Below are 25,849 nucleotides of genomic sequence, written 5' to 3'. Positions count from 1 at the left end.
GGCAATCCACCTTGTCCCATAAAGAGAAAAAATGGTACAGCTTCTTTATTTGTATGAATAATTGTGCAGAAACAAAGAGAAAGCAGCCTCAGAACAGACTTAATCCATTCTCAACTGCACGTAAAAAATGATTTATCATTACCAAAAATTGAGGTCAAATCATCTTCCTAGATGTCTGAACAAGACGCTACGTTGTAAATGATTGAGTTGAAACATTCTACTTCAAAAACTTCTGGCAAAACATCGTAACCTCTCCATGACAGTTCGAATTCTGTCCGAGATAGCTGCGTAAAGACATCTCTGTGCTGCTTCATCCAGTCTATGAGGGTTAGTGCTGGGCCATCCCATAGTAGGAAATGATAATTTACGAGACGTAGATATTGCCACCTCTTTCATTTTGGAAAGGTCCAATTCTATTGGCTCCCCAACGATTATGTTGATGTTCTTTTTCCACAACGGAAAAGGTGGTCTTCTGCCCAGGAAAAAGTTTTCAGGCATCACCTGTAAAATGTAATGGAACCAAGGGGAAATGAGAACCAGAAAGAAAATTGAGATTACTTCAGGTCAAATAAACCTATTTCTAGTAATCCAATAACATATAACCATTTATTTCAAGTCCATCTGCAAAAGAAATTTTCTTTTTCGAAAGAGCTAACGGTATTATAGTATGCAATAAAGGGATTCACATTTTTTTTAATGGATTGTGTCATCTAATTACAGAAGCAATATTAAAGTCTAAAACATCAACACTTTGATTTACATCAATTTGCCAACCATGCAAAAGATCAAACTAATTTTGACATTTTTTTCATCGCGAAAGAAAGCATTTTTAATCATCTATCCCAGATCACCTCTAACAAAGATTCTTCTTCATCAAGTATGTCTCTATTCCTTTTCAGTTAAATGATCCAATAATAACGCTACAGGGACACGACTAACAACTCCTCATTTTTTGTCCAATTATTAATTCAAGAGAAATCCTTGGACCGTAAACATTATTTGCCTTTCAAACACCAAATTAAGCCCTCAAAGTAGTGCAAAGAAAGAAGTGTCACTGACTCACTGCTGCTATTGTATGCCAGAAACACCAGTCTCTTATGACTAAAAAAATGTAAGGGAATGATTAGCTCACTCTAAGCGGCACAAATTTGTACATAGAGGAAGAGACTAATAAAAGAATTATTAAGTACTAAATGTCCATATAAGAAACATGATAGGAAATAAAGAAGTACCTTTTCAAAACCTTGATGAACAATTGGCAAAACTATCGGGGTTATTGGTGAACGAACAATAAGACTAGCAGTTCCCCATTTTAATTGTCTAATAGGTGCGTCTTCTTGACTTACTTTTCCTTCGGGAAATGTATGTAGCTGTCAATTGAAAAGAAGAGAAGTATTAGAATCACAAGAGAAACCATTGGCACATATACCCTTCTTTGGGAATGCACAAGAGGAATTTCATTAAGGGTAAGGGTACCAAGCCATGCCACTAGATTTTACATGGATTGCAAGAGGAAATATATAAAACACCGCTGAAGCAGTGCAAATACCAGGATTGCAGTTGCAGCAAATTCAAAAATTAATGGTGAAAATGAATCAATGATCATATCTAACAGACTCTCCTTTCCTTCAAAAAGCTCCTTTCTTCCTCTTTAACAAAAGTCTTCAAAACATTTCCATTTTGGAATGCATGTTTCTTTCATCTCTCATTGTTATCATACAGAGAATGACAACCTTTAACTACGTCCTCCAAGGATCGGATGAATCACATGCTCCTTCATTTCCTTGCAAAGAAAATATCTATTCACCAATCTCCAACCAAACCACTTAAATTATAAGACAAAAATGGTGAGGATTCTCACCCAAGACCCTTCCGTACGAATAAAAAATAATTCCTAGAAGGAGAATTAGGTTTCCAAAACTTTTTTCAAGGGAATTGTATAACACTTTCAGTAGCACCCATGATAGAAATTGACATCAAAGTTCCTTTTTTGTAGGCCTTAGAGACAATACAATCCTATGTCTGAAGATTTATATTACTAACATAAACGAGCTTCGAAGACTGCATGAAAGAATATATTCCCCAATCCATGAAAGAGTCCATTCAACCATACAGAAGACAAGCTACAAAATATTAAGTTAAATACCCATGCTCCTTCACTTAAGCGGTCAAGAGCCTCATTCATGTGTTCTTGATAAATTCCACCACCTCGCGTAATAGGTATGCATTTCCCTGCCCAATTTCCCATTTTTCAGAACCAAAAGCTTAGTCAGAAGCATAAATCATGTGGCAAGCCCAATTTGACACTGAAAACAAAACATTAGGCAAATGCAGGTACTAAGAAGCAAACTATAACTATGGCAATCATGCTTCATTATGTTAATGTTCAAATTATTCCACAATTTTCAGAAATTTCAAGTAGTCATGAGAAAACTAATCAGCATTGAACTTCTCCATTATGAAATGAAAACAAGACCAGTGATACAAAAAACAAGAAGAACAAAAGATTACGCACTGACCGAGCCTGAAGAAGTAAGAATATACAGCATTCTTGAAACAAATGTCTTCAGCAGCAAGCACCCATCGACCCAGATCAGGATCCGTGATTGGGAAACCCTTGAACCCCCACATGAGTGGATCGTCCAAGGTGGACATGTGATTGCTGACCGTGATGAGAGGCACACCAGGGGGTCTGGACCGCACGAGACGAATTAGTGTGTCGGAGTTGTGGACGGAGCTTGTATTCAGCAGATTAACCACAGCTTTGGCGCAGGCACCCACCGCCATTAAAACCATCTTTCGAGGGATTCCTCCCATGTGTTTCGCCCGGCCCGCCCATTCCAATGTGCGCCCCATTCCGCCACACTCACGAATACACGTCGCCCCTGCTGGTATCTAGCATGTCATTTCTAGGCTTTTGTGTGCGGTTTTGGCGACTAAATGAACTGACCGGCACATGGGGGGTGGCGTATAGTCTTCTCTCTGATTTTAATTTCTTTCATTTATCAAGCCCACTAGAGGTGTAAACGGACGGTCATTTTTCTAGGGTAATTTAACCGAATCAATAGTAGATTATCGGCGGTCGACGGTTATTTCAATCTGCTCCAAGTAATTTTTTTTTTTTTTTGCAAATAAGTGGTCGGTTATGTTTCAACAATTTTTTAACACCCATAAAACCCACACATGAAGACAATAAATTTTCGGATTTGGGGCCTGTCAGGTGCACTTTGGGTCAAAGCCTAATACGTGATCACAAAGATATTATTTTTGAAAATCGAATTCAAAACTCTCGAGTCGATTCGAGTATCAAAACCTAATGCGTCTCCACAACTTTGGCGTTGAAAATTTGCCAACGTTAATTTCCAATGTCACCCATCCATTATAGAATGCCGCAGAATTAAGGATAAAAGTCGGCGAGGGACCATATCGTAATTGCATATTGTCCTTCCTTGACCTACGTTTACCTTCCCATTCCAAATTCCAATCATTCTCCTCCTCAGGGAAGAAGAAGAAGAAACAATTCTGAAATCCTCTCCCTTTGAACGAAGAACAACGCAAGAGTAAGATCAAATATATGGATATGAGATGCAGAGTCCTTTCATCCTCTGTATTCATTATTGGAGTTTGTGGAAAGCAATCTGATCTTGCTGCGGCGTTTCCGTTGATATCTCAATCTCAGCTTTTCGATCGCTTAACGCCTTGGTTTGGTTTTCTTCCTAAATGATAGCTGAAACGACGCGCTCGCTTATTTAATCAACACAAAAGGTATTCCTTTTTTTTCCCTGACAATCCGTGTTCAACGTTTTTTTGTTGAAGAATTAGTATTCTTAAGGTTTACTAATAAATTAAATTTCGAGATAATTTTGAAAAGTATTGTCAATCAATCTGATTTGCCTTTTTCCCCTTTTATATATGTTCGATTTCATTTATATTTGAGTGGATTATAGAAGCAAAATTTGTATATCCTTCAAGGAAGAATATGTTCTTATGATTGCTGCTTCAATTGCCGTAATTTAACTAGTAGGTGTCTTGATTGCAAGTCTTAGTAATCTCTCAACCACGCATCATCTTCTTCATTAGTGTCTTCATATGTGGCATGAAACTATGAATTATGGAAAAAAAATCTCAATGATTATGTTCTATTGCAGGCAATTTTCTTTTTGGGTTTATTAAAGTTTCAGTTTCATCGGTCCTAGTGCACTCATTAAAGGTATCAACTATCAAGTGATTGCATCTCGTGGGGTGGGCTGGGGTTCAAATTTGACTAAGCAAGATGAGTGTTTATGGTGGTCCCTTGGGAACGAAGAATCCACGGGCGAAGGAGAAGTTGCCTGGATGGGCGGCATTTGATCATAAGCAGCGGCAGAAACAAGATATTGGACCTGAAGTAGCTGAGGATCCATACCCACCCATGCCAACCACTCAAGGCCCTATCCGCCCCTGCAAAAACTTAGTGAAGAATAATGATTTTTCAGTGAGACCTTTCGCTTCAGTGTTGCTACCATCTGTTGAGCTTCCGACTTTAACAGAGGACAAAAAGTTAGCAGGAGTTGGTGATTCTAGTGCCAGACAAAGAAATGAGGCTGTTGAGGAAAGGAGTCAAGATGCAGTGTTTGAGAAGCTAAAAGAGCTTCACGGGTGGGCCGATGATAGTTTGATTGGTGATGTTATGACAGCGGTGGATAACGATTTTGACAAGGCCTCAATTTTACTGAAAGGAATGGTTTCTACCGCCAAGACTGGAGAGAGTGCGGAAACAAATAAGTCTAAGCAACAATTTACTTCTGATCACGTTTTATCTGCGAAAAAGACAGATAACAGAGTTTTCTTTGGAGAGACAGTTGACCTTGCTGATATGAGTTCTATTCTTGAGGGTCTTGGAAACTACTGTGAAGATTTGGGTTATGTAGATGCTTCTGGCAGGGAGAGGCTGTCTGATGTTGCTGCTGCTGGCGATATTTTGGAATCCATTAAGTGGTACTTGAATAATATACCTGTTGAGCCTGAGTGGAAAGAGGATGATGTTTACTTGAGGCATCGGAAAGATGCGCTCAGAATGATGAGGTATGTCAAGGGTTCAGGTTACTTTATTGGGCTGCATTTGCTTAGAATATGATATGCCTATGTTAAATTGCAGGCAATTAGCATTCTTTCTCCAGCCTCAATTCCTTTTCATGCTGCATATGTCTTGGCATGATTTTCTTTGTACTAACTGCCTCAGATGGATATGACAAACTTAGTTTATTTTTTATGGTGTTTAACAACATGCACTGAGATTTCCTATTCCTTCTGTGGAGATAGGTCAGCTTCTCAACATTCTAGAGCAGCCACTAATGCTTTTATAAGAGGTGACCATGATGCTGCTCAACAGCACTCATCAAAGGCTCGAGAGAAATGGTCCGCTGCTGAACGACTTAATGCGGAGGCGGCCAAGCAAATTTTAAGCATAAGAAATAGCCAAAATGATATGTGGAAATTGGACTTACATGGTCTCCATGCAACAGAAGCTGTTCAAGCTTTGAAAGAGCGTCTGCAAAAAATTGAGATGCATACCTCAACTAATCGTTTGGTATTGCCGGATAGAGCCAAGTCAAAGACTAGTTTTGAACATGCTTCATCACTCGAGTCATTTAGATATATGGCTGCAGAGACCTTGGGTGAGCAACATACAACAATTAGAAAGAGACCGATATATTTACAAGTTATAACAGGTAATTTGCTCTATTAATAATCATATATTGTTGTTTGATATATTACTGTCTCATCTGCTGCATTTACATTTATTTTAGCTGCATGCGAGACAGTGCAAGTTTTTCATTGTTAATGGAAATTAATGGAGAACATCACTATTGACTCAAACAAACAGTTTTAACATTTAAACATCTAAGTTGATATTACTTTTGAATTTCGCAAGCCACTCTTGTTTGATTGATTGTCACCGTGGCTCCTTTTCTCACTGTAAATTTCTGGATTCCTTCATTTGTGGTCTACGTGTCTGCATTCGAACTCCATTCAAAAGGAAATGGACCAATACCATCCATTTAACATCCAAACAAGCTCTTTAAGAGACCAAAGAGCTTCCTTTAAGTGCAAAAGGAATTAAGATATCCCAAATGCTTTTACGCTCGTGACCTAACTATCTGTTAAGTTCTGAATGTAATTTGATTACTATGAGCTTTGTCATGTAAGAATTCTGACGTCGTCTCTACAATGACAATGATATGTATTTCCTGGATTTGGTGATTGCCGCCGATTGACTTTGTTTCAGTCACTGTTTTGATAACCTGACCACCCATTGAGGATCAGTTAAACGTACTGGCTTACTGATTTCTTATATTTACACTTGCAGGTATAGGCAACCATAGTCGGGGTGAGGCTGCACTCCCAACTGCGGTTAGAAATTTCCTTAACGAGAATGGGTAAAGCATTCTGCCATCCGGCCTTATCTCTCTCGGCTTGCTTTAAGAGTAGCTATTGAACTTCCTCTATTTGTTCATATATTTCAGTGGATCAACAGACTTGACATTAGTCTATGATATGCATTTCCTGATCATTAACATAATATTGCAGATACCGATCTGATGAGCCCAGACCAGGGGTTATTTCAGTTTGGCCCAAGTTCCGGCACGGGTGAAAGAACATCTTCCGCCATGGTTTGTATGTCATAAACTATGTAGATGTAGAAGGCCATGGTGAAAGCTGGGTGGAGCTTTACATGGATTATTGTTTGTCACAAACACAAACTAGGAGCATGAGAATTTTTTTTAAAAAAAAGATTATAGTAACATAAACAGATTCAGCTATTGTAATAATAGATTTCATGTGCACAAACTAGCATGAATTTTTTTGAATAAGATTGTTGTAACTTAATGGATTCTGCTCTTGTAATGATAGATTACAATTTTTTTAGTTAGAATTGGTTATAATTTCCTTCAAAATCATGGTTCATCATTATTTAAAATATGTATTATTGAGTATTTTGAATGTTTATAATGTTGAAATATAATAGATTTCGAAGAAGAAAAAAAAACCTAAACCACAAAATTTAAAATCTTATTATGTCATTTTGTGAAAAATTCATGATTTAACCGTAAAATTCATGATTTTGGGAGATAATTGTAAGTAACTGTAGCCCCCTTTCTAACCAGTCGTATTCATGGAGGCATATAATACGCAATGAAAATTTCTATGAAAAACACCAGTGGCATGTTTTCATGATAAATATTGGGAGCTTTGACTAAATTATTAACTAATCCCTTTTTTAAGAATAAAAAAGAAACCTATTAGCTATTCAATATCTAGATTATTCATATAAAAATAGTATACTTTTTATAATAATCTTACTTAATTTAATAATTTTTAAATTCCCAAGTATATATAATTAGATTCCATTCATAATTGGTGCCTTGCATTTTATTTTATTTTTTCCCTTAGGAGCAGGGAGAGAATGAGAAAAACGAAAGAAACAAACAAGTGAAACAACAAAGGAAGCACTTGAGGCCCATCTACCCATAGAAAAATTGAGGCCCATCTTGTAGACCCAGCCCAAAAGCATAATCAAGTCCACTACGTTAAGTGCATTTCTGTAATTACGGTTACACGTCAAGGTCTGAAGTGTCGTTTGAGAGGAGCCTTGAGCCATCCGTTTAGACGAGAAGATGAGGATTGATATGGCCCACGCAAGCCTTATTTTCTTTTGTTTCTTTGCGGACAAATACAAAGAAAACTACAACTAGGGTTTTGAATCTAATCTTCCAGAGACGAGTACCGTGCGTCCGTGACTTCACTTCTTCGAGCTTCAGGTTTCAATTCACTCTCTAATACCTGTAATTAGCATATAATTGCGTTATCGTTTTGTTTATTTCAATTTGTAGCTGAATTTTCATGAACTTATTGTTTGCCTAATCGCGAGTTTTGGATTTTCTTTGTTTTTCTCAGCTGCTCAAATGGCTTCCAATCCCACCAAGGATGCTCCCGCTGGTAATGATTACATCGATATTTATTTCTCGATTTCCTCCGTGTTTTTGTTGGATTTTTTTTTATGTTAGATCTGCTCCTTCAGTCCTTTGCGTGTCTGTTCGTGTTATTTGTGTGAAATGATTCGTCGTTGGTGGTTAATGCTTTATTTCGTTGGATTAGCGTGTTGTTTGTGGATTTGGTATATCAATTCCAATCAGATCAGTTCGGTTTTCACTATTTGTTCATGTTTGTTGCCTTTTGTTTTCCGTCTGATTCTTGACTTGATTAGTCAACTACTGCATTTGAATTTCCACTGCAGTGATTATCGTCTTTGTTTGTGGTTATGTGACGAAGCAAAGTTCACTGCATCTATAATACTCGTTTTAGGAGTGTTTATTGGCCACTGTGGATTATGTTGGAACTATAGATAATTAACTTAGTTGCTTATGAATCATCTGGATTTCATGGTAATCGGTACACTAGCCATGGCTTTGAATGATGCATATTGGTTATGTTTATAGATTCTAATGTTGTGTTTTCTTTAGAAGTGCAGATTCGTGTATTTTGCTTTGACTTTGTGTGGGGACATAAGTTGTCTGAATTATGCTTATTTGTCTTACTCTTCTAGATGAGAAATCAGTTCCAAAGGAGAGCAAGAGTACCTCAGAAATGGGCTCTGCTACGTCACAGGCTGGACAAACAGGATCTGCCTCTTCGATGGGAGCTGGATTTCTTCCCAATCCTTTTGATTTCTCAGCCATGACAGGGCTTTTAAATGTATTCTCTTATCCATTTTCTTTTTATTTTGGGAACTAACAATAGGACTGTTGAATTTTTAAAATAGAATGCAAAACTGGTCTTGAAATTTTTTATAATTAGGGCATGAAGTTATGGACTGAGAATTTTGTCCCGTTGACTCAACTATTGACATAATAGGTTTCCTTTGTTGTGACTGTATTTGGATTGCATCCCCTTGAATGCCCTTAAATGCGATTTGATTTTTCTCTTCGAAAAATTAGTCAACTAATGGACAAAATATTTGATGTTGTAAATTGTGATAAGGATCAATTTGGTGATGTGTTGAGATGACCAAATTAATGAGCTGGGATGTAGGATATATGTTGCCTCTCCCCACTCCCTTTCCCTGTGTTCTTTTGGCATGTTTACATAAATACATACTATATGGAAAATTAATCGCACTGAGATTCTTAACTGGCGTATCAAATATTTTCTTACCTCATCTGCTAAGTTAGGTGGAAAAGTTGATGACTAAAATGTCCGTCATGGATGTATTTTGAATTCTGTTTCGAATCTATTTGTACAAGTTTCCATTTGCATGAATATCTGATGATTCATCTCCTTTTGCTCTCCTATTGTCCCCCAACCTTTTTTTGGTCCTCCGGCAGCTTTTATTTTTTAAGTTTTGGGTTCAGGTCTCATATTTTATGGCTCAATATCCAGGACCCTTCCATTAAGGACTTAGCTGAACAGATAGCAAATGATCCTTCATTCAACCAGATGGCAGAACAGCTTCAGAAATCAGTACAAAATGCAGGAAATGGTGGTGTTCCTGATATTGATCCACAGGAGTATATGTCCACCATGCAACAGGTTATGCAGAATCCTCAATTTATGACAATGGCTGAGCGCCTTGGGAATGCGTTAATGCAGGTATACACAGTCACTTTCCATTGTTGAAGTAAGATTTGTGTGCGCGCTCATGGATTATGAAAAAAGTGAAGTTTTTGTTTCACATTTCCGCAGGACCCATCAATGTCTCAGATGCTTAACAGTTTGACAAATCCAGCCGGTAAAGACCAGATGGAGGAACGAATGGCCCGACTCAAAGATGATGCCGCATTGAAGCCTATTTTAGAAGAGATAGAAACTGGTGGTCCAGCTGCCATGATGAGGTTGGTATTAATAAATGTTATGACATTAACAATTATGCTTGAGTTCTATATATTGAGATGTAATGTGCTTGCTCTTTCAGTTTCCAACTTTCATTTACTTAGAAGTTACATTTCTTTTTTTCTTTTTTTTTTTGCATAGGTACTGGAATGATAAGGATGTTCTGCAGAAGTTGGGAGCAGCAATGGGTCTCGAAGTTCCAGAAGATGCAGCCTCCTCTTTTGAAAATGCAGGTGCTGATGAAGCAGAAGAAGCAGGAAATGAAGATGAGTCGATTGTTCATGGCTGTGCAAGTGTTGGGGATATTGAGGTGTGTGTGTCTGTATAATTTTTGAACTCTTTCTTTTCTCATTTTATTTTTTATAGCATTTTTGCAGACCTAAAGACGGTTATTATTTTAGGGGTCCTTTAGATTAATTCAAATCTTATCTTATAATTGGAGCACTTGGTGTTAAGTCTTGGATTTAATTTTGGCTGTGTTGATCCATAATTTCTTACATTTAGATTAAGGTTTTCAATTCTGATTCACAACTAGGGTTTGAAAGCAGCGCTAGCTGCTGGCGCTGACAAGGATGAAGAAGATTCAGAGGGAAGGACGGCTTTGCATTTCGCATGTGGATACGGTGAGGTATGATAAGTTCTAGACCTGACTTCCTTTCCGGTATTGCACTCAATGATGTTGAAATGTTTATAACCTGAAACTAAGAAGTTCATCATCCATCATGGATACGTGATGCATGGGAAAGGTGAAAGGTGGCGTATGTATACCTTTTCTTATCCTGCCTGCTGCATCATGGTAGCCTCATGCACTGAGTGTGACTTAAGAAATATGATGGGCCTAAAACCAATTTGTAGATCTTATGGCTTACATACAATTTCAGTTATTTTGTGGATATGTGAGTTCTGCAACTGTGAAGAGCACTAAGCACAATTAGTTCTAGTGGTCAAGCTCCTCACCACCCCCCTTGCTGTAGGGATTCAACCCCCTTCCCCATTGAACAATTAAAAAATCTACCCGATTGGTTCTCGAAATATGTTATTTGATAGCCTACCTTGCATGACCATTGAGGTAGTGTTAAAGTTGTTTTGTTGCTAGTTGCAATGTAGGGCTAACAGTTCTAAACCATGGAAACCACCTCTACGCACTGCAGGGTAGGAAGGATCAAGATATGCTACAATTCTTTTTATCTTCTGAAGTTCTCATTAAATTCAAAATTTCAAATCTAGTGTTTTGAATTTCCTATTTCCGTTAGTGTTTGAGTTTGGGTCCTTTGGGACCTTGGGTAAAGGAGTGTGTGCTATGTGAAATTTTGAACTGATGTCACTAAATCTGCACCACTAGATTAGACTTGCTACACGCTTCAACAACTATCTTGGGAGTTTTGGCTTGCCCCATCTGCTCTGGGGTTTAAAGCTCTTAAGGTACTTTTGCTATTTAAATACTTGTAAGAAGGCTAGCACGAACCTTTGGGACTCATTGTTTATTGGGAAATCATTGGGACTCAGGGTTTGGATGAGTGATTGTAGGCAGATTAAAGGATATTCTCTTATTTATTGCCAGAAATGTTCTGCAGGATTATCCATTTTGTCTCCATTTCCCATTACCTACTATAGGAAAAACTTTTGCATGTGTTGTTTACCTAGTTACAACTTGGACAATTTAGTGAGTTTCTCCTTTCAGGTGAAGTAGCTTTTGGGTGTGTTCACAAGTTAGAGATAGTACAAAATATGTCTTTATATGCGTAATTTTGTCCTCATTTAATGATTTAAAACATAACAAAGTATTTCATTGCTTTTTTTTTACACTAACAATAATATTATAGATTTAAATACCCGATGCTATATATCGCCCAGGAAATTTGTATTCTCAAAGTTCACAACTGCTGTGCTGAAAGTTTCAGTTGTGTGTTACTTGGTAGTTGTAAGAGGCTCCTTTTTTTTCCTATTCGATTACCTGCCCCTTGGTATGTTATCATGGAATCGGTATAGCATTTCAGTTCCATCCGCCTATTTGTTTGATGGAAACATGAAATTTGGTTCCAGTATGTTGTGAGAAATTTTCTGAAAAATCCCTGCTCTTTTTTTTTTTTTTTTTAATATTTCAGGTGAAATGTGTCCAAATCCTTCTCGAGGCTGGAGCAACAGTGGATGCTTTAGATAAAAACAAAAACACCGCGCTTCATTACGCAGCTGGCTATGGCAGGAAGGACTGTGTAGCACTGTTGTTGGAGAATGGTGCAGCTGTGTAAGTCTGATTTGTGTTTCTCCCTCCACAAACTCAGGTGATATTGTCATTTTGATGCATTTTCTTTCGTGCCTGTTTTGATTGCAGCACTCTTCAAAACGTGGACGGCAAGACTCCTATCGAGGTTGCAAAGCTCAACAACCAGAATGAGGTGGTAAAGTTACTTGAGAAGGATGCCTTCCTGTAGATCCGGTGGTATGCACACATGGCTCTCTAGTATATTGGGCATGTAGAAGTGTGAGTGTGACCAATTTGTTTTGAATCAAAACGAGGATGTTATCACTTGTCGACTATCCTGTATTACTGCTGTCTGATTGCTACATTTTAAGATTTTATAGAGGCATAAGCAAATCTGACTATGGAGATAAATCTTCTATTATGTGGGATGCATATGTATGCCATCTCTCGTTTGTATTTGTTAATTCTTAATTTATCTGGTTTATGAAAAAAAAATGTTCCTCAATAGTCAATACAGCGGACCCAATATGCCCCACGCACAATGTTAGAACATTTTACCACGAGTGCCCCAAAAGAGAATTCGTGAGAGGCTCTGTTAGGACCCACATATTTACATGGATTTTAAGAACTAACTGGGCCCAACAAAACAAAGTGACGACTAAATGCAAATTCGGCCCAATAAAAAATGATGTACACCCGTTATATAGTTTACGTCAATAACATAGGAAAACAAGAAACTTCTTGAAGTTGATATGCCTAAATACCAACACTCTCCCCACATGTGGGCTGAGCGCCCTTTATGGAAGGGAAGGCCCAACGCATGCAACATTATTATTCTAAGGGAGATGTCAAGTTTCTAATCAAGGAACACCATAAATCCCAAAAGTTGAAGATAATGGAATTTGAATCTTCTATTTATTTAAGAAAAAACAACAATCACAAGGAAGTATGATTTTACCTATTCTTCCACCTCCGTTCGATTGAGAGACAGAACTCCAATTTCATCAGCAACATAATCCTCCTGTTTCAATAAAATTAATCAAAAAGCATGATACTGTAAAATTTATCCAAAATACACGAAATAAAATGAAAGAAAATGCTAGGATAAAAAGAACAAAAATCACAACCAAATCATGTATATTGGCCCAGAACTTCATCAGAAAACTTTTGTTTCATAACACTATTCGTCACAGTTATTTTTCTTCAAAAGAATGTAAAAGGTAAAAAAAAATATCCAAAGGCTCCCATAGGATTCAAAGATACAATTTTAAGCAAAAAAAAAAAAAAGAGTTGGTTAAACTAAATTGATGTTTTTCACTACATTTCCTTGAACATTTCCAGACTCTACGACTGAGGAACCAAGGTACATTTATATGTACGCAGTCTGCAAGAGAAAGAAAAATACAGTACTTTTTCACCGGCCATCAAATTAATTCCTGTCGCCTTTCTTAATTTTCCCATCAATGAGCTGGAAATATACAATGACACCACGATATGGATCATAATAACTGCACAAGGATTCAATGGACAGCATATTAAATTTGAAATATCAATACCTGTGGGAAAAACTACAGATGCAGAGGCAGTAAAACAAGAGCAACTAGAAGATTACGAATTTCTTTGATTGCTAAGAACACAACAAAATTGAGGAAATAGATTAACAAACAATGATAAATGCAAACTTTTAAATGGGTTTCAGTATGATTGATGTGTTAACCTGTAATGATGAAGTCAAGCACATACCTGTCGAATATCGAAGCCCTCAAAGGCAATATCAGTGGTATTATGGGGTGGCAGAATCCTATCAACAATTGCATTCAAAATTAGAACCATCTATTTGAGTGATGCTCGCCTAAAAGAACATAAAAGTCAAATATATATTAGTCAAGTTCCACTCACAGGGATGATCTCTAGGTTGTTCTGCAGACCCAAATAAACAATAGCCAATGTCTGTGCTTCCAATCCCAATAAAATGATGTGTTAACCTGTAGTGATGAAGTCAAGCACATACCTATCGAATATCGAAACCCTCAAAGGCATATCAGTGGTATTATGGGGTGGCGGAATCCTATCAACAATGGCATTCAAAATTATAACCATCTATTTGAGCGATGCTCGCCTTAAAGAACATAAAAGTCAAATATATATTAGTCAAGTTCCACTAACAGGGATGATCTCTGGGTTGTTCTCCAGACCCAAATAAACAATAGCCATGTCTGTGCTTCCAATCCCAATAAAATGATTTCTTAATACACAAGCTTCAGTCATAATCTTAGTACCAAAGTAGCAAAGTGTCACATGTAAAGCATCAAGACATATTTAGAATCGCCACAAGCCTGAAAGGCATTGCTTGTTAATTGGAAAAAAGAAGAAGAAGAGAAACCATCAGAATAATGCAAAGTGAGGGAAGACGAATATTCACCTGAGAAGCATCTACAACAAGAAGAGGACCTTCACAAGCCGCAAGAGAACAGGAAACCTTTACAAAGATAGATAACAAAAAAATTAACTACACCATCTTTCATTTTCAAGTAAAATATGTCAGGTAGACAAACTAGGGCCACACACCTGTTTGCTTACTATGATTAAGATGAGCAGGGGAATATTGTAATTGGAACTTGTAAGGCAATCAATAATATACATTTTCCAATAGAACTGTCTCATTTCTCTCTACTGCTTAGGGGGGCTCCTATAGAACATACGAAGTTCTAACATCTAAGACTACACTTGACATGCTCCAACACCAGAATATCCAGCTTTCTATGTATGTAAATCCAAAAGTTGTAAGTAGAGGAATCTTTCCATAAGCCAAGAAAGGATTACATAATTGCTTCTAATTTCCTAGGGCACTTCACACTGATCAAGTTCAAGAAAATGGTTAAACCCTAAGTTATGTTCTTATCAATTAATTCTTTGAATTCTCAAATATCATTACCATGAACAAGATGATGCGTCTACTAAACCTAGCTAGTCGAACACCAAACTGACATACCTCATAGGAGAAGTCCAAATGACCAGGAGTATCGATTAAATTCAGGCAATAAGGTTCTCTGGAACATGTAGCGCATTCGAGCAGCCTGCCACAAATAAGAAAACGTTGATTTCTCTTCTTTTTCTTTTGGTTTTTCCTTTTAATGAAAAAAAATTCTATCCAAACAGCATCGAAGAAAGTTTTGATTTCGCCAAGGCAAGTCACGAAAGAAAGGCGCAGCAGATAGTTTGAAAAAGTTAACAAGATTCCTCGATAAAAAATTAGAAAGAAACTTAGTAGGCGACCTGTAGTTTGATAGTGATGCCTCTTTCTCTCTCCAGATCCATGTTATCAAGAAACCGCTCTTCATCTCTCTGGTATGCACAGTACCCGTCATCTGAAGCAATATATCGGCCAAAGTTGATTTTCCATTATCAATGGGAGCTATTATGCAGAAATTTCTGATGTTCGAAACGGGAAATTGTGACGCACAGTAAACCACGTAATCCATACTAAAACGAAAACCTAACAAAGCGAAGAATCAAAAATTACCTTCAACAGATGACCCTGGCCGACTCGGGAGGCAAATTCAGCGACGTAGATGGGGACGCTAACGCAGGTGGAATGACGGGAGGCCTGGAGGAGGAAAAGCAAGAGAGTTTGAGTGAGGGAGGGAGTCGAGAAAGAAGGGAACTTAGAGAGAGAGATCTTCTTCTGATACTCTGAAGCACTGGAGTTTATTTTGTTGAGGGACATTGGGGTTTGGCAATTGGCAGAGTCGGTTAGCGGTTCTATGATTTTTTCAAATCTACTTATGTGGCCGTTTGTGCCACAAAAAATGGGCCCCTGTGCTTGCAAGCCCAAAACCCCATTAGGCCTAGGCTTACGGATGACGCACCACATCTTTTAAGGGTTTATTACCAATTATTTTTAATCACCGCCGGATGTAATTAAAATAAATCCTACGGTTAATATACTTTTTTTTCTATAAGGTAGAAGAAACTCAAAATCATTAATACCTCTAGAATATGTTGTGATTCTAATAGTTTAAGTCCGGTTCAGGATAGTTGAATCAATTGGATTCGCTTAAACTAGGTTGATTTGTCAACAACTTAACGCATTGTTCAAATTATGTTCAACACACCATTTTGATCTCTATAGTACAGAGAGTTCAATACGCACCGTTTTAATCTTTTTCTTACAAACGAGTTATTGACCGTTGTTCATCCAGTGATGGCACGAGGATATCTTGATGTATTGCTATGTTTGGTGGGGCGTTTGTTGGGACGGACCCGCTTTCTCAATCCGCCCCACCAAACAACCCATATAAGCTGTGGGTGGAACCGTCCAATAAAAACAAGCTCAATGGCTAGTAATATAGTTGGAGATTAATGATCCGACATAATTGCGCGCAATTGCAGCAGGAATCGACGGCAAGGATTAAGGAATCATAAAATCTGTTGTCGGCAAAGTACTATTTCATTAGTAAATTAACTAATATCATATTGTCAAAAAAAAAAGAATAATTTTCTGCATACAGGAGCTCCAACCCAGAGAATTGACGCCTTCCATGATAATACATATTAAAGACTAAAGGGAGTATTAATAAAAAAAAATCTACACTGACATACCCGTCTTACAGATTCCAATATTTTTCGTACCAGCTATCCCAAATGCTGGACGCACACGATATCATGTGAAGCCCATAATTACGAATGGATCATATGCATCCATCGCAACATTTAAGATAGCTGGAACAAAAAACACTTCTTCCTTAGCATTTTCGATATAGTTATCTACATCTCAACCTCAGAGTTTGAGCTTTTCAGCTGGATATACCCCGTTAACTTGACCACCTTTTTGTTCCTTCTGCGATGAGAAACTGCCACAATTAGTCCTCTGCATCTGATTAGATTGCATACTGTTGTCACCTTTTTTATCTCTACCACTTTTCCTGTCATGTAAGTGAGAAAACTTGTGAAGTCTATGTAAACGATTCTAGTTTACAAATCATATAAACCAAGTTCAGAAAGTTTTATAACCATTTGTTCCACAGTAAAACCAACCTGTAGCGAAGCAAAAGAAACACCATGCCAACAACTGCTGTTCCCCCTACTACAGGTTTCAGCACTGACCATCTCTTGGGATTGTGTTTTGCTTGTTCTACTTTATGATCCACTCTTTTATTTTCATTTTTTCTATCACCCTGCATGACAAGGTAACTAGAGTCACAAAGTGCCTGGAAGAAACTATGAGAAAAAGTGACAGGAGGTATGAAGAGAATCAACTTACTTGGCTGTGCCTCTTGTCCACAGTTTCTGCTGTATAAAGATCCTCCTCCTCGTCGCTATATACTAGATGACCATTCTCGCGCATATCTTCTGAACATTTCGTTGTGATGCAAGGATGTATTACTGGCATTGGCTCACTTAGATGAGGAGACAGAGAGCTGCTGTGGACATCAGTATTAACCTTAGGAACTTTGTGTGGTATAACTCTACCAGTAGCGATGCTTCTAGTTTCTGGATAATCTATTCTCTCTTCGACTTGCACACCATTGTGGGAAGTTGGATGAGGGTTAGTGACAACATACTTCAAGGCAGCTCCTCTGTGAAGACCTTCATCAGGAAAACCACTGGGCAGTGTACATACAGAAGAAGAGACATGACAGCCATCTCTATTTGTCGCAATTGCACATTTTCCTCCCTGATCCAACTGATGATAGTCATATGGAGAATTTGAATGAACCGAAAGCCTCTCTTGACATTGATTGCAACGAACAGGTTCAGAAGCATTCATTTCAAATTTATTTATTATGCCTCCACCAAATACGGCCTCTAAATCAGCCTGAGGCATCCAGATGCGACTATCATATGAACGAGAATTATTGCCACAAGATCGATAATGTGAACACAGTTGGGGAATCTTAGTAGGGAAGACAACTACTTGATTTCGTGATTCGGGTAACTGGAGGGTTTTGAAACCATCTTCTTCATCTACTTGGTCGTCAAAATTCAATTTCAGCAAAGCACCTGACACAGAGTTCATGCTGGAAGTAGACGATAGCTCCACATCATTAACATCAGAATGTTCATTTTCAAATCCATTGCCAAATGCATTTGATCTATCAGAACCAGTTGGCGTGTATGACTCGGAAATACTTTCGCCATCAAATAGACTGGGATTACTAATATCAATTCCATGGCAAATTACTTCCGAGATTTCCAGCTGATCAGCCATATAACTTCTTTCTGGCAAACTGTGATCCATAAAATCTTCAACATCAGAAGCACAACTGAAATCCAAGCTGTCATTCTCAAGAGTATATTTTACTGTGCCATTTTTGGGGAGAGAAAACTTGTTGTTTAAGTGAATTAGGGAAACAGTGCTGGAAGGAGATGACACGCTATCCAGCTGATTATCACACTCCACAAGCTCAGAGCAAAGTGACCCCATCGATTCAAATTGATATTGTGCATACTTGTGTTTCTTTTGCTCAAACTGTATTATTGGATTTTGTCGCAAACCACAATCTCTTGTGGCTGATGATATTTCAGGAGAACTTTCAAGATCATAATTCATCTGGGATAAAGAATAATGATATCCATGGGTGGACGAGCTATCAGACTGAATTGTAATATTGCTATCAGCGTCATCAGAATCATCAGAAAATGAATCGCAATATCTGGCAGAGGATGTAACCGTACTTCTCTAAAATTAAGATGATAGGAATTAGAAACACCATAAAAAAAGAATTATCTATAAATGTAAAGTCTCTATGCAGAATGGAAACTTTACGTTTCAAAGCAACAAGCTTTACCTGCCTCCATTTTGTCCTTCCATATTGGTAGGAATTGCAACCAACAATTCCAAGCTCCAAGCTTCTCCGGATGCATTCAACCATGTCAGTAGGCATTGTTACAGTACAAGTGACCATATCAAAATCTGGAACCTACCACCACAATTGCCTCTTATCAGTCCGCTAATCTCAATCAAATTGTCTTAAGATTTCAAAAGGGAAAAGGGCGCATGCGCAATCACAAATTGTTAAAAGAAACATGTTTCAGTCAAGTTCCTTACATTCAACCACTTTAACCTTGCTCTTTTTGCAAGTGTGCGTATACATATGCAAACTTTTCGAGTATCTTTCTTCTCAACGACGTCTGAAGGGGAGAAAAGATCAACGCCAGTCAATCCCAAGATTTTGCAAATCTAAAAACAAGAGAAAACACTAAGTGAAACCAAGCAGAATGCAAGAAAGAGAGTAGGAAACTCATAGAGATAAAACCCTTAAACAAATTGTTGAATGTTTTTGGAAGAAAGGAGCAAAAGAACTTTGGCATTGAAAGCAAGATGTTTTGCCTTGGAAAAATCATCATACAATGGTATTATCGTTGGGTTATCTAGTAATCGTAACTCCAATGTTTGTAACTATCAGAATGTCGGAGGTAAAGAGATATAAGATATGGAGCAAACACGAAGCCAGGACAAAAGCCAAAAAGCAAGTTCCAAATAAAAAAATAAAAGAGAAAGAGCTCCTAGGTGTACACCCCCACACGAAATTGGATAGCAAAGCTTACCTTCAAAAAATAATCGATATTGGAATAAGGCATATATCTTCCGCCAGACTTTCTAGAAGTAAATGGTTCATATTTATATGGCTTTATATGTTCTAGCTCCATAGGCTTTGTCAAGAACATTTTCCATATAACTCTTGACACTTCAAACCTACAAGCAAACGACACATAGATTCGAGAAAACTGTAAACTTTTATATATGATATACAACAAACTATATAAGATTAATGCATTGCACATTGACCAAGAAGCACAGAAATGAAAATGGGGACAGATTTAGGACAATGAAGTCTAAAAAATTTATGGTGCAAGTAACATAACATTACACTCAAAAAAGAATCTACATTGTAATAAGGAATATATCTTCCTTCAGTTTCTAGAAGTATGTGGTTCATATTATATGTTCTAGCTCCATAGGCTTTGTCAAGAACATTTTCCATACAACTCTTAACACTTCAAACATACAAGCAAACGACACATAAATTCAAGAAAACTATAAACTTTTATATATGATATACAACAAACTATATAAGATTAATGCATTGCACATTGTCTAAGAAGCACAGAAATGAAAATGGAGACAGATTTCGGACAGCAGTTTAAAAAATTTATGGTATAAGAAACACAACATTCTACTCAAACCTCCATTAAGTGATATTATCAATATAATACCTTTCCAAAACCAGGGTAATACTAACATGAATTTTGTATTACAAAGAACTATAAATGCATTTCCAAAACTGCAAAAAGTGTCTTGTTTTTCTCCTTCATGTCTACAAGTGGTAAGACGTTAGTCCACACAATTTCATAAATATCACCTTAAAAGCTATTGTGTGCTCCAAGTTATGATCCCTTTTCGTCACATTACCGGATAGGGAATTTTATTTTGTTGTCTATCTAAGATGCAGCTAATTAGAGATACAATCAAAGTGTGGCAAAATGTTGTGTGTCCACTATATATGCTCTTGTAGGAGGGGAAAAAAAATAACGTACAGCAATTCCCCATCAGCTAATATATCAGAAACATCCAAGTGCTCATCTAATCTTCTCTGAAGTACTTCTCCAAGCCATATTCTGGTTTGTGTCTGCATTAAAAAAAAAATTAAACCTCATTGAAAAGAAAATAAAAGTAACAAAGAACTGGGAAATAAAAGCAACTGATATTACAAAAAATAAATGCATTAAGAAATAGGGAAAAAAAACGATCATTAAAATTCTGGTAAATCACTCTTGAAATGTAGTTTTAGTTTTTTCTTTTTCCCTAATACTTGTCTCATTAAACATCCCAAAATTTTGACAGTTGAGATCAAGATTTCACAACGCTTGTTTGATTTGGCTTTTTCTGAAACTTGCAGTCGAACGAGAAAAACAAACTAACCACCCATCAGTGAGGTTGCTATTGAAAACAATTGCAATCAGAGAACATATCCTCTGCTATCTGAGAAGGAACTAACACTTTCCCAATTCCCATACAAATTTCCTTTCCATCTTCATTGGGTTCACAGAGGTCATGAGCCTTATGATAACTAAACACTACAGCATCTTCTCTTTCCATAGTTGTATTCCGGCAAGAAAGTACACTGGAAAAGAAAAGAAATCGCATAATTCCACCCAGTTAACCTTCTAACCAGTTTAGCACACAAAAATGATACGGCGTAGATATTATAACGAATCAAATGGACTCTCCTTTGCACAGAAGCAGACACCAATTAACTCTGGAACCACTGAATTACTCCCTCAACGAACGATTTCAAACTCAAGATCGACTAGTTAAAAAAAGAAAAGAAAAGAAGAGCTGTAGGGGATCCATTGCCGATATAGAATTACCTGCAAGAAGACGTCATCAAGTTCTCGAAAGGTCCACTCTGAAGAAGAAGAAGAAGGAGTAGAAGACGATGACTCGCCACCACCGATAACGCTCACTATTTCCAGAGACTCATCACTCCGCCCCATCTCTCGCCTGTGGCCGTACTTCTCCGCCTTTAACTTCCTGCCAAACTAAAAAGTATTATGTATATAATCGATTCAGTTTTTTCAATGGCGGGGAAGTTGGAAGTGAAAGCAAGCAAGTGTAGAATGAGTATTTGTTTGTATGTATATGTGTAGGGATTTGATGGATTCTCCACGAATAGAGAATAGTAGTGTATACTGCGACCTTTTTGTTGTTATTCACTTTTTAAGTGTGAACTGTCTTTCTTCCTTTTGTTGTTCGTCAAATGGCCCTTACGTAAAACGCCTAATATAACCGGGTCTTCTCGTCTTCCTTGGATTATTGCGTCTTCGCCGCTTTGATTTCGGCTAATTAAAAAGTTTGTTTAATATATATTTATGTATGTATGTATATGCATTAGAGGTAAGAATGGATTCACAACTTGGAATGGTCAACCTTGCATGGATTGTATATTAATGATATTTCTAGACTCGAGAATCTACCTCTTCAAATCAAAGCGTTGTGGTACGAGCCCACCAACAACTTTGCAAATATCATTTATAAAGAGTGAATCGTGAAAACTTGACGCCGGGGTGTGGTGCTAGTCGGAAAAGTACAGTGTTACATGACTCAGAGATTTTAGTGAGAGTGAACAATGTTTAAAGAGAGAGCCAATATCCTTTTAATGTGACGAGATCTCATATATTTATAAGACTCTGGCTCGCAAGACTCACCATTGACGCCTAAGCTGGACAAGTGGCTCACTAGACCCACCATTGGCGCGTGGGCGTTGAGCTGGACAAGCTTTGGGCCCCTGTCTGATTAAATCGTGGGTTTGTGGAGGAGCTTTCTAGGCCATGGTCCCATGTTGGGTCAAATGTTGCCAAGGTCGTGGGGTAGATTGATTGTGAAGGTATGTAATGGGGTGAGTATGGCAAGTAATTAATGAGGTATGGAGAATAAATATATGCATGGTTGTTTCTGATGTGGTCCTTCTAACGTAAGAATAAATAATAAAGATTTTTTTAATGAATTATTACAGTATAACATAATCGATGATGTCGACTATAAGTTAAATAAGTAGGCAGATTATTTTGCAATCTAATAAAAATAGATAAATGGTTAATTGAATTCAACAAAAGTAAGGGGAATTATAGAAACAATTGCAATTACATAATCGACTGGTAATCAAAACACAAAATTTGAATGTAAGCAAGAAACATAATGCATCACATAATCAGGCAGAAGATGGGGAGGCTGCATCACTTTGGTCAGTAAAAAATAAAATAGGTTTTGTCGGAGCAGGCAGGCGACCAATGCTATCAACTTTCTCTCTCTGTTTTGGTGGTGGTCGGGCTGCTTTTGGCAACAACCTGCCCTTCTTTTCAAACCACTCAGGTGTCAGCAATGCCCGGAAGCCCAACTTGTTGTAATAAACTCTTCTAACAGAACCACCCGCTGCCTCAACAGCTTCCTTTGCCCTAACAGTCACCCTCGAGACCTGGAATTTTCACTGTTAGATCGTAGTATATTCATCAAATCATACATGATTTTATGCAGTTTAGTACTAATATCAAACTTTCTTAATCAGTATGTATCTTCTAGACAAGTAATTCAGAGTCAAATGGGTAGTTCTATGACACTGGTTAAAACCTACTGCTGAGAACTCAATTAATGAAAGATCATCTTCATAAACATAATATGACGCAAAAATCACAAAAATGTAAGAGGTCAGCTGGAAGAATAGTTTTAAAAAGAAATGAAATGATAGAGAGGGAGACTTCTTTGCCAATTTGTATTACAAAATCTAATGACAAAGATGTGCTCCTTTGGAAGGTGATGGGAAAAAGCTATAGGGTTAAAGATTACAATAAGAACCTATTGAACAAAAACAGAAAGGATGATTTAGAGTTTCCCCATTGAGATCAAATTAGAAGTCCATAGAGGTCTATCGTTTTGTTGGAGGGGCCACATTGGAAGAAGATACCCACGATAGATAATCTTCAAATGAGAGGCATAATTCTAGTTGATAGTTTTTTCCTTTGCAAAAAAACAGGCTTCTTTCTTCTTCACTGCAAATGGGCAATTAAGGAACAAGGGGGATTTGGCTATTCAGGCTTCTTCACTGCAAATGGGCAATTAAGGAACAAGGGGGCTTTGGCTATTCGTTGGATGGTGTGGCAGGAGAAAACAAAAGGGCTTTCAGATGATAAGAAACATCCACGAATGAATCATTCGTAACATTGATCAAGAATTAATGTTATTGGTATGGTTGTCAAAAAGGTGATTTTGTAAAAGGGCTGCAGCCGCTGCACCCCTGCGGTGCCTTGTTTCTGTATGCCTTCTCTTACATAACAAATATACTTCTCCCTTTTGAAGAGAAAAGGATGCTTCAAATACTAAGTTAGTTCATTTACCTCCAGATGAATTGGCCATTGGATCTGCTCAGCACCACGTCCCATCAGCCTCACACCATCTTCTATCTGCTTCCCTATGGCCCCAGTATCCTATAATACCAGAGAACATCAGGAAAAGTAAAGCCAGTGGATACAGAGACCAGAGAAGACAGCTAACATACCTTGAGAGTTTTCATTGTGATCAATTCATGAGAATCTATCTTTCCTGCATTTATAAGTTTTGCAATCTTCCCCAACCCTACAGGCTGCAAGGACAAGGAAACTCAACTGATGGGAAACCGAACAACTACAGAAAAACTACAAGTGCTTGGTTGGTATGATCACACAGTCAATTATTCTTTTCGTCTTCAAGAAAAGCAAAAAAGCATACTCATTATATTTCCAGCTTATAAAAACAGAAAAACAGTCTTTCATCCCCAAGAAGACGAAATACTCAAATTCTTACTCCCAATTCCCAAGAAATAAGGTGAAAACAAACACAAATCTATCTATGTACTGGTCTTAGATACCCAAGCTAAACAGATATCTAATACTCATAATCACAAAATTTAAAAATCTTAGTATCTAAAGCTGTTAATGCATAGAACATTGAAATCTCCAGCAAAGCTAGCTAACATGGGCATTCTTGTTGTCATAATCGAGCTAGTTTTTCATTAACTTCTCCATTCTTAAAAAAAATGTTCATTAAGAAAGAGCAAACACCACATGTTCTCCTTCATTTCCACCAATGTCTCAACCCCCAAACAAGCAATAATCTCAGTATCAAAACATAACCAAAGTAAATATCTATCAAAAACAGACCCCAAAAAAACAATTAAGGAAATAAGTGAACTAAAAATTGTACCTGAAAAGTGAGGCTAAAGGGATTCTTGAAGCCGCGCTTGGGCAAGCGGCGACGCATAGGGGTCTGCCCTCCTTCGAAACCCAACTTTATGCCCTTACGGGCTCTCTGGCCCTTGTGACCCCTCCCTGCAGTCTTGCCCTTCCCAGACCCGATACCACGTCCCTTCCTCGTCTTCTGCTTCCTGGGGACCTTGTCTCTCAAATCATTCAGGCTCAACAGGCTGTACGCCCTTACACCCGACAGGAATCCATTTCCCGAAATCAGGTTAGGGCATTGACGGGATTGTACGGATTGCAAATGGAGTGGGTTCTGTACAGGAGTGAAAATGGGCTGCTTGCTGTGGCTTATGAGTGAGGTTGCGAGTCGTCTGACCACGAGCATCGTCGTCTCCGATGACTGGACTTTTCCCTTAATGGATTTTAGGGGCTTCTGGTGTTGGCGTTCGTGAATTTGGGATTTAGGGTTTTAAGTTTTAACCATTTCATGCCATTGTATGTAAATTGAGCGGGATGGGGGAGGGGCTGAAATTGTTTTGCTGAACTCATCTGAAATCGATTAAATCTCAGCCATCCATTTCATCTGATGGCTGAGATGTAGTAATAATTCATCAACAAACTTAAATCATTTTAGTGTTCCCTCTCTCTTCAATCCTAAAATTGGTTCTCGACGACAACTACTCTCACTAGAAAAGCGGCGACGACGACCGCCACGAGCCAGAGCCACCTGAAGCAAACCCTACCCACGTCAACAGATCTTGCAGTCCAGGATCATCCGATGCTGGCACAATATCTTTCACTCCCAAAGCTTCAGCTGATGAAGAACAAGTATATATGCAATTAAATACATAAATATATATATATATATATATAAGAGGGAAGAGGGAAGGGACGTGGACCCAAGGAGTTTATGGTTCAATCGAACGTGAGGGACGGAAGAGGGAAGTAGAGGCGAAGAGTTGAGATGCAACGAAAGGGAAGAGGATGCCAACACTTTTCACCGTTCGATAAAACTAATGGTTAGAATTAAAACAATTTCAC

General features: G+C 37.9%; 6 protein-coding genes across 17 annotated transcripts; 2 read left to right on the top strand and 4 right to left on the bottom strand.

Annotated features, from left to right (window-relative positions):
- Positions 1-19: 19 nt before the first annotated feature.
- Positions 20-2,985, bottom strand: LOC119990842 (N-acylphosphatidylethanolamine synthase). The gene is made up of 4 exons (XM_038836969.1): positions 2,520-2,985; positions 2,147-2,232; positions 1,233-1,370; positions 20-501 (listed from the first exon to the last, which is right to left on the bottom strand). The coding sequence occupies exons 1-4, from the start codon at positions 2,854-2,856 to the stop codon at positions 223-225; spliced, it is 840 nt and encodes a 279-aa protein (XP_038692897.1). The 5' UTR covers positions 2,857-2,985; the 3' UTR covers positions 20-222.
- A 500-nt stretch (positions 2,986-3,485) lies between these two features.
- On the top strand, positions 3,486-6,909 carry LOC119992168. 2 transcript variants are annotated; one of them, XM_038838833.1, is made up of 5 exons: positions 3,486-3,765; positions 4,149-5,064; positions 5,302-5,711; positions 6,350-6,467; positions 6,571-6,909. In XM_038838833.1, exons 2-4 carry the CDS (start codon positions 4,274-4,276, stop codon positions 6,421-6,423), a joined length of 1,275 nt encoding a protein of 424 aa, XP_038694761.1. In that variant the 5' UTR covers positions 3,486-3,765; positions 4,149-4,273; the 3' UTR covers positions 6,424-6,467; positions 6,571-6,909. The 2 variants fall into 2 exon arrangements, with proteins under 2 accessions (XP_038694761.1, XP_038694760.1); XM_038838832.1 differs by having other exon boundaries at positions 6,350-6,419; positions 6,571-6,874.
- A 772-nt stretch (positions 6,910-7,681) lies between these two features.
- Positions 7,682-12,531, top strand: LOC119991872 (ankyrin repeat domain-containing protein 2B-like). The gene is made up of 9 exons (XM_038838377.1): positions 7,682-7,802; positions 7,939-7,980; positions 8,588-8,736; positions 9,421-9,630; positions 9,724-9,872; positions 10,012-10,180; positions 10,406-10,498; positions 11,976-12,115; positions 12,203-12,531. Exons 2-9 carry the CDS (start codon positions 7,947-7,949, stop codon positions 12,300-12,302), a joined length of 1,044 nt encoding a protein of 347 aa, XP_038694305.1. The 5' UTR covers positions 7,682-7,802; positions 7,939-7,946; the 3' UTR covers positions 12,303-12,531.
- On the bottom strand, positions 12,260-15,805 carry LOC119991873 (translation factor GUF1 homolog, chloroplastic-like). 9 transcript variants are annotated; one of them, XR_005466279.1, is made up of 9 exons: positions 15,597-15,805; positions 15,350-15,441; positions 15,066-15,150; positions 14,496-14,552; positions 14,240-14,344; positions 13,973-14,141; positions 13,817-13,874; positions 13,484-13,581; positions 12,260-13,094 (listed from the first exon to the last, which is right to left on the bottom strand). XR_005466279.1 is itself a non-coding variant. In XM_038838378.1 (7 exons), the coding sequence occupies exons 1-6, from the start codon at positions 15,798-15,800 to the stop codon at positions 13,857-13,859; spliced, it is 561 nt and encodes a 186-aa protein (XP_038694306.1). In that variant the 5' UTR covers positions 15,801-15,805; the 3' UTR covers positions 13,103-13,581; positions 13,817-13,856. The 9 variants fall into 9 exon arrangements, 2 of the variants coding, with proteins under 2 accessions (XP_038694306.1, XP_038694307.1); XR_005466284.1 differs by lacking the exon at positions 12,260-13,094 and having other exon boundaries at positions 13,103-13,581; positions 14,240-14,409; XR_005466285.1 differs by lacking the exon at positions 12,260-13,094 and having other exon boundaries at positions 13,103-13,581; positions 15,350-15,505; positions 15,597-15,730.
- Positions 15,806-16,502: 697 nt separating this feature from the next.
- On the bottom strand, positions 16,503-21,789 carry LOC119990471. 3 transcript variants are annotated; one of them, XM_038836402.1, is made up of 8 exons: positions 21,449-21,789; positions 20,615-20,706; positions 19,625-19,772; positions 19,125-19,256; positions 18,865-18,996; positions 17,337-18,755; positions 17,111-17,250; positions 16,503-16,998 (listed from the first exon to the last, which is right to left on the bottom strand). In XM_038836402.1, the coding sequence occupies exons 1-8, from the start codon at positions 21,572-21,574 to the stop codon at positions 16,854-16,856; spliced, it is 2,334 nt and encodes a 777-aa protein (XP_038692330.1). In that variant the 5' UTR covers positions 21,575-21,789; the 3' UTR covers positions 16,503-16,853. The 3 variants fall into 3 exon arrangements, with proteins under 3 accessions (XP_038692330.1, XP_038692331.1, XP_038692332.1); XM_038836403.1 differs by lacking the exons at positions 20,615-20,706; positions 21,449-21,789 and having other exon boundaries at positions 18,865-18,989; positions 19,625-19,766; XM_038836404.1 differs by lacking the exons at positions 20,615-20,706; positions 21,449-21,789 and having other exon boundaries at positions 18,865-18,989; positions 19,125-19,207; positions 19,625-19,763.
- An 872-nt stretch (positions 21,790-22,661) lies between these two features.
- On the bottom strand, positions 22,662-25,563 carry LOC119991125 (50S ribosomal protein L15-like). The gene is made up of 4 exons (XM_038837350.1): positions 24,813-25,563; positions 24,130-24,213; positions 23,969-24,058; positions 22,662-23,052 (listed from the first exon to the last, which is right to left on the bottom strand). Exons 1-4 carry the CDS (start codon positions 25,191-25,193, stop codon positions 22,789-22,791), a joined length of 819 nt encoding a protein of 272 aa, XP_038693278.1. The 5' UTR covers positions 25,194-25,563; the 3' UTR covers positions 22,662-22,788.
- Positions 25,564-25,849: the final 286 nt, after the last annotated feature.

The sequence above is a fragment of the Tripterygium wilfordii genome, chromosome 22, assembly GCF_013401445.1.
Source record: "Tripterygium wilfordii isolate XIE 37 chromosome 22, ASM1340144v1, whole genome shotgun sequence".
Classification (NCBI taxonomy): Eukaryota; Viridiplantae; Streptophyta; class Magnoliopsida; order Celastrales; family Celastraceae; genus Tripterygium; species Tripterygium wilfordii.
The sequence above is the reverse complement of the archived record's forward strand: the minus strand, read 5'-3'. Positions and strand labels throughout refer to the sequence as shown.

Coding starts and splice junctions, on each gene's coding strand:
- LOC119990842 (XM_038836969.1), bottom strand. CDS start 2,856: ATGGGGCGCACATTGGAATGGGCGGGCCGGGCGAAACACATGGGAGGA. Junction 2,233..2,519: donor TTCTTACTTCTTCAGGCTCG/GTCAGTGCGTAA, acceptor GAAATTGGGCAG/GGAAATGCATACCTATTACG. Junction 1,371..2,146: donor GCTTAAGTGAAGGAGCATGG/GTATTTAACTTA, acceptor TTCAATTGACAG/CTACATACATTTCCCGAAGG.
- LOC119991872 (XM_038838377.1), top strand. CDS start 7,947: ATGGCTTCCAATCCCACCAAGGATGCTCCCGCTG. Junction 7,981..8,587: donor CACCAAGGATGCTCCCGCTG/GTAATGATTACA, acceptor TTACTCTTCTAG/ATGAGAAATCAGTTCCAAAG. Junction 10,181..10,405: donor CAAGTGTTGGGGATATTGAG/GTGTGTGTGTCT, acceptor ATTCACAACTAG/GGTTTGAAAGCAGCGCTAGC.
- LOC119991125 (XM_038837350.1), bottom strand. CDS start 25,193: ATGCTCGTGGTCAGACGACTCGCAACCTCACTCATAAGCCACAGCAAG. Junction 24,214..24,812: donor CCTTTAGCCTCACTTTTCAG/GTACAATTTTTA, acceptor TTGTCCTTGCAG/CCTGTAGGGTTGGGGAAGAT. Junction 24,059..24,129: donor TCACAATGAAAACTCTCAAG/GTATGTTAGCTG, acceptor CTGGTATTATAG/GATACTGGGGCCATAGGGAA.
- LOC119990471 (XM_038836402.1), bottom strand. CDS start 21,574: ATGGGGCGGAGTGATGAGTCTCTGGAAATAGTGAGCGTTATCGGTGGT. Junction 19,773..20,614: donor TTAGCTGATGGGGAATTGCT/GTACGTTATTTT, acceptor GTTTGCTTGTAG/GTTTGAAGTGTCAAGAGTTA. Junction 18,756..18,864: donor GAAGGACAAAATGGAGGCAG/GTAAAGCTTGTT, acceptor TCTTAATTTTAG/AGAAGTACGGTTACATCCTC.
- LOC119991873 (XM_038838378.1), bottom strand. CDS start 15,800: ATGTCCCTCAACAAAATAAACTCCAGTGCTTCAGAGTATCAGAAGAAG. Junction 14,553..15,065: donor ATTTGGACTTCTCCTATGAG/GTATGTCAGTTT, acceptor ATCTTTGTAAAG/GTTTCCTGTTCTCTTGCGGC. Junction 14,345..14,495: donor TTGTTGTAGATGCTTCTCAG/GTGAATATTCGT, acceptor TTTGGTACTAAG/ATTATGACTGAAGCTTGTGT.
- LOC119992168 (XM_038838832.1), top strand. CDS start 4,274: ATGAGTGTTTATGGTGGTCCCTTGGGAACGAAGAATCCACGGGCGAAG. Junction 5,712..6,349: donor ATATTTACAAGTTATAACAG/GTAATTTGCTCT, acceptor TTACACTTGCAG/GTATAGGCAACCATAGTCGG. Junction 6,420..6,570: donor AATTTCCTTAACGAGAATGG/GTAAAGCATTCT, acceptor ATAATATTGCAG/ATACCGATCTGATGAGCCCA.